Raw genomic sequence first — 6,697 nt, 5'->3', positions numbered from 1 at the left:
CCTGGTATAAAGTGGACCTAATGTATCTGTCGTATTCACGTCTTCTTGCAGTGCTGCAATCTGACAGCAGAGGGCAGCAAAGGCCAGTCAGTGGGATGCTGTTTTCAAGGAACTCTGCGCAAAACGAAATAAACACCAGACGAAACTGATATATCTTAACTTTACTTAAGCTTAAAGAACATTATTGACTATGAATTAAGATCTTAAACTTGTTTTATTTTTAAATATTCAGCTCCAAAGTCCCAAAGTGCAACCTCAAAGCCACAAGATGCGGGTTTGTCATCTTAAAATGGAAAGTCCTCATTTAATTCCCACTCCACGGATGTCGGACAGCAGGTGCACAACCCCAAAGTGAAACTAACGCCTCTCTCTTTTGTTCTGCTCCTCACAAAGTCCATTTTCAGCATTTCTTCATTAATACATTATAGCCTCATTCTCATTGCAGACGTTTAAGAACAAGAGGCATCAAACACACGATATTTTTCACTTTAAACCTATAAAATATTGATTTGAGCATACTGTTGTAACTAATGGAAAGTGTCACTGCAATAAATTACAAAACAGTAACAAGTGTAACCTGCTAGTTGCAACTACAACAGATACAAATTTTGAAGCAAAGTGCATCCTCATTGGATTTATAGGGGGTGAGGGTTCTTTGAGAATTTTTTGTTTTCTCGGTTCGTAATATTTGTTACTGTCTATACAGAAAGCGTGATAGTACTACCTAGTATACACGCTAAATATGTGCTTTCTGGAAGAATGATTACAGTATGATTTTTCAGTTTAAAGTGTAAATGTGCAACATGCATCAAACACTGACGCACCACTGCGCCAAACAGGACATTTCCATCTGCTCCACACAAAGAACAGTGTCAACTGCGCACATCTGGACCAATGGACCAGAATGGATACAAATTATTGTAGATATATTACAATGAGGTTATTAATAATGCAATTTACATCGAGCATAACATTCAGCATTGATCGGCATATTCATTGGGCTACCTGACGCATGTGGAACGAACGGGTCCGGATGTTGCGTCGGGCATTAATGAGTGGCAGGGTTGGTCCCCCTATATAAAGGAGACGCGCCCACTGCTCTGCTCTGACTGCATTCAAGCCAAGATGAGCTACGGATCAGAAGCCTTTTCCTCCTCCTCCTACAGGAAGATGTTCGGGGAGTCTCCCCGTTATGCGTCCTCTCCGTCACGGACATCGATGAACGTGTCCTCCCGGGGAGGTTACCGGGTGTCCTCTGGCACCCGGACCAACGTTTCATCCGCGGGCTCGTACAACAGAAAGTCCAGCCGCCTCATGCCACTGGACACCTTCGACCTGTCACAGAGCACCGTCCTCAACAATGAGTTCAAAATTGTCCGCACCAATGAGAAGGAACAAATGCAGGGGCTTAATGATCGCTTTGCAATGTTCATCGACAAAGTGCGCAACTTGGAGCAGCACAACAAAGTGCTGGAGACGGAGTTGACTGCCCTGCGCCAGCGGCAGACCGAGCCGTCCCGCCTGGCCGAGCTTTACCAGCAAGAGATCCGTGAACTGCGCTCGCAGCTCGAAGAACTGAACGGGGAGAAGTCCCAGCTCGTGATCGAGAGGGATTTTATTGAAGACGACCTGCAGAAGCTCAGGGGGAAATACGAAGAGGAGTACCGTGCCCGGGAGGACGCGGAGGTCACCCTCAAGGCCTTTAAGAAAGATGTGGACGATGCCACCATGGTGCGCCTGGACCTGGAGAAGAAGGTGGAATCCCTGCTGGACGAGATCAACTTCCTCAGGAAGGTGCACGAGGAGGAGGTGGCCGAGCTGACGGAGATGATCCACGCTGCCCAGGTGTCTGTGGAGATGGAGGTGTCCAAGCCGGATCTCACCTCCGCCCTCAAGGAGATTCGAGGCCAATACGAGTCCATGGCGTCCAAGAACATGCACTCCGCCGAGGAGTGGTACAAGACCAAGTTCGCCGACCTGTCCGATCAGGCCACCCGGAGTAATGACGCCATCCGCGCCAGCAGGGAGGAACTGAACGAGTTCAGGAGGCAGCTGCAGTCGAAGACCATCGAGACGGAGAGTCTGAGGGGAACCAACGAGTCTCTGGATAAGCAGCTCCGGGAGATGGAGGATAGGCACAATGCGGAGATTGGAAACTACCAGGTAAGCACCTTTTAATGACTCGCTTACTGCGTTTCTAAACTAGAAAATAAGGCATTTTATGCCCAGTCATTCAAGTGTATTTTAATTGAAATAATTACACTGTAAAACGTCTTCAGAGCAATAACAATATCAGGAGCAGCTGAGCCCTGTCCGTGGTGCTGAAACTCATCCCCCTGGGACAGCGCGCTCAGCAGCTGCATCAGACAACGCCCACTGAGTGGATGTGCTCTAAATGAATAACTTTAGTGCGGTTTGTTTAATCACTCCCAACTGGGAGTATACTGTTTAGGACACACATGTCAACGCATTATGCTCATGAGCGATATGATACAGAGGATAATAATATGATTTATGGAGGTCTTTGTTTGGGCACTGCGATTACTCCTCTGCAAGAAATGTGACCACAGACTGTTGTCCTTAAAAAAAAAATCTTGAACCCTGGCCTACTTTTCTTTTATCGTTCCATTGTCTTTAGGACAATATGATCGAGCTGGAGAATGAGCTGAGGGCCAATAAGAGCGAGATGGCTTGTCACCTGAGGGAGTACCAGGATCTGCTGAATGTCAAGATGGCACTGGATATTGAAATTGCAGCCTACAGGTAGGTTCTTCTCTCAAAGACAACTCACACATTATCAGTCATAACCTCAATAAAATGGAATTTAAAAACACTAAGATACAGGCATTTAGTGGGGGGAATCACATTGTTCCTTAAATGCTGCTCCTGACCATTACTCTTAATCTTTATGTTATCTCTATCCAATCTAAACCCTTCTCTCCATCGTCCTCGCTGCAGGAAACTACTGGAAGGAGAGGAGACCCGCATCGGGACAGGGATCAGCTATCCTGGCTCCTCCATGAGTGCAAGTGTTGGGCAAGGCTACAACTACCAGAGCCGTATTTACAGCAGCTCTGGCATGGGCTCCAAGAGGGAGGTCAAGGACGAGGACCAGCAGCAGCAGAGCAAGGCTGGAGGCAAGGTGTCCCAGCGTGAAGTTTATGAGGAGACAGTGGTCACCACCAAGAAGATGGAGAAGCAGCCAGACCCCAGCGACATTTCCACCAATCAGAAAATCTAAGAGCCTACTGTAAGCTTGTTTTTCACCCTTTACCTTGTAAACCTTTATCACTTTTCATTTCCCATGCTGAAACAAACCCTGAGCCTTTACACTTCAACACTTGTGGGGATCTAAGATGATAGGTCCTTATTATAAGATCATCCTGGTTTCCATCTGCACGTTTGCGTGTTGGATGTCCACAAGTGTGTATAGAGTGCGGGATCTAGATGTTTGTTTGACGTGTGGTTTCCCCTCCCTGTCCCGTTTGTCCCCCACGTGTGTTCCCCAAAGGAAATCCATTGTAACTCTACCACTCTATACAAAACCACAGTGCATCTGCACTCTCTCTTTCTCACACACTCAACATCAAACAATAACAAGCACTTACTGTAGGTAGCATCTCTTACAGAAGTGTGGTCTTTCAAAATATAATATTCAACTGGTCCGTCACATTTTGGGCTGATGTTACTTCCATATGTGATACTGTAACACGAATATAACAACTCTGGTCATTCACCACCACCACAAGCTGTGAGCTGCTCTAAACACATTCCAATTTTAGCATGTGTGTGCGTCCACAAACAAAAGAGATCCCCACAACAGTTTAGTGAGGAAGCACACAGTCTACAGCCAAGATAAACAATGAAAGATGACAATGTATTACTGAGTCATTATTTCGAGTCGGAGTTCAGAAGCAAAATGTGTACCTGGGGAAAAAAATGTGATCCCTGTTTGACTGCAGTTCAATCAGTTCTGCATGACAACAGTATGGAAGATTCTCCTCTTCCACCTCCTTTCTAACTTCCCAGTAAAGTTTCATTCTCAAAAGTGGATTCCCGTAGTTATTTAAAAGAGATTTGAAACAAAGAAGAAAACAAACGTATTAATCAAGCATAATTTGCATGGTGTATGTAGATGTCATGCTTGCATGGAATCCATCGGCCCATTGCTTATTCGACACAATTTCATTGTTAAAAGGCTGGCTAATGCCTTCCTTTTTACCATTTACCGTGCTGAGCATCATATTGCACAACACTCAATAATAACTGTAATAGATGTGCTTGTAAGCCTGTAGGTTAGATTATAACTTGTACTGCAGGATGTGACTTAGATAGGCCTCAAAGCTATGAAGATAAGAAGTCAAAATCCACTTTAATGCACTTATATAGGAATGTCAAAACTACCACATTTGGTAAACAGTTTGCACATTATGATCTGAAAGTTACAGGGAAAAGTGAAACAACAATGCTGTAATGGAGGAAACATACAGCATATTTAGCACATATCTACAAGATCCTCTATGATCCATCTGGGTGGGATGAGTTGTATGCATCTTCAAAACCATTTCCCTTGTGCCATCATCGATGATGCTTGAAGCACATTTGAGCTCCAGAATTCATACCATATCACTCAGCCAGAAGAAAACCATGCCATCAATGCTCAAAATACTCACTCTCAGAAGCCGCCAGACCACCACGTGTTTGAATCAACTTGACTTCTATCTTTATAACTGTTGCCATGACTGGACAAAATGTCTGTTGTAGCAAGACCTCACCCCTAGAAATCTCTTAGTATGAGACCTGAGCTTGTTTTTTCTCTGCTTGTGTACTACCGACTTTAACACAGCTTATTCTCCTGCTGCTGGTCATGGCGACCCACACCCAAACTGCACATGTGATGAAAACTAAAAACTATGATTGTACGGCAGATTGTTGTGGATTGGGTTCCTAATGTTTTACTTGTGATCGGTATCTTAGTACTGTAGTGAGTGTGTCTGTGTCTCTGCACAGTGGCCTATTATAATTATGTAGGGGCCAACCTGAAAGTTGGGCATCTTGTTTTCTAGATCATTGAGATCCAGTGTGGAGCTGAAGAAATGTACAAGAACTTAAAAATACAAGCCACATTTTATAATACACAGCTATAACAATGGATGAATGGTTCATCAAGCCTTTGTCTTTGCACTGTAAACCAAGTCATTCATTGGTGTCTGAAGATAGAAATGTCCCTCCTACTACTACTGCACTGCCAAACTTTTGTAAGTACACATGCAACATCCCTTCATGGGAAAAAAAAATACATCAAGCATTTTCTGAAAATCCAGTTTGTCACCAGTATGAAACCACCCATCAAGATTTAGCGATAGAACAACTAACTGTAGGATGTGAAATGCCTTAAAACACCAGCAGCTTTTTTTCTGGCCATGTGTGTGTGATGTGTATGATTCTGTTCATAGGGATGTGTCATCATTATTATCTCTTTATTAGAGCTACCATGACAACAAAAGCATAGGGGATCGAATGTAGTTAACATGTTATTCTGTTTGATGTTATTCCTATGTATTGCTGTTTGACACCATATAATAAAGACTCAATAAAGACTTGAAAGTATCGAGGCTGCACATGATTTCATTGTGTACTTAAGTGCATTTCAGAGGTACATATTATTTCATGCTACTCCACTACTTTTCAGAGAGAAATATTTTTGCTGCACTGTTTTTACTCCACTACATTCATTTACTGTTTATTTTGCAGATTCAAATTAATAATTATATTATTATTATCAAAATAAATTGAATCAACAAATGCATTATGTAATATTATAGATAAAGGTAAGATAGATTTGACTGATTCCCAAAGGCAAATTCACAAGTCACCCAACAGTATATTATATAGTAATCCAAATTAGACTATATACAAATGTAATAATATTAACAAATGTAAAAGTAATAATAATCCAATATTATAATAAACAGTTTTATGAAATGGTTAATTCAGCATAGTACATTTAATTCATAATTTGTACATTTGGTTCTTTAAGTATATTGTATAGAAATATTGTGTATTTGTGATATTGCTACTTGTACTTAAGTAAAAGATCTGAGTACTCCCCCACCACTGATTAATGACGAGTCAATGTGTTTTAACAATATTAGAATAAGGATGGAGAGAATATTCACACATTTCTGTATTAGTATAGGAGCACATTCACCATGCTTTTCTTTATTAGCATGAGCAACAGTGGGGAGTTTTTGTGTGTGTTGCACACTTGATGCAGCAAATGCAGGAAAACTGTGAGGTTCAATGTTGAGTGCCAGTATTGAAATATTATTATTTTTCTACTATGTTTTCAGGTCACAGGAAAACAATAGTTGCTTTATATATTTCTGTAAAAGTAACTATTGCTTTGCACCAACACAAGCCAGAAAGCAATGTCACCTTGACCTCCGTCCTGGATATGTATATATATATATATATATATATATATATATATATATATATATATATATATATATATATGTGTATATACACGTATATATACATATATATATACGTATATATATATATATATATATATTCATATATATACGTATATATATATCTATGTATATATATGTATATAAATATATATATATATATATATATATATATATATATATATATATATATATATATATATATATATATATTCTGCTTC

The 6,697-nt window shown here is 40.9% G+C and overlaps 1 protein-coding gene across 1 annotated transcript; it reads left to right on the top strand.

Moving 5' to 3' along the window:
* Window positions 1-1,125: 1,125 nt before the first annotated feature.
* inab (internexin neuronal intermediate filament protein, alpha b) lies at window positions 1,126-3,241 on the top strand (the record flags this gene model as incomplete). The annotated part of the gene is made up of 3 exons (XM_079219561.1): window positions 1,126-2,163; window positions 2,639-2,763; window positions 2,959-3,241. The coding sequence occupies 3 exons, from the start codon at window positions 1,126-1,128 to the stop codon at window positions 3,239-3,241; spliced, it is 1,446 nt and encodes a 481-aa protein (XP_079075687.1).
* Between the last annotated feature and the right edge of the window lie 3,456 nt (window positions 3,242-6,697).

The sequence above is a fragment of the Taurulus bubalis genome (assembly GCF_910589615.1).
Source record: "Taurulus bubalis genome assembly, chromosome: 6".
NCBI classification, from domain to species: domain Eukaryota; kingdom Metazoa; phylum Chordata; class Actinopteri; order Perciformes; family Cottidae; genus Taurulus; species Taurulus bubalis.
Note: the sequence above shows the minus strand (reverse complement) of the source record. Positions and strands in the feature narration are given on the sequence as shown.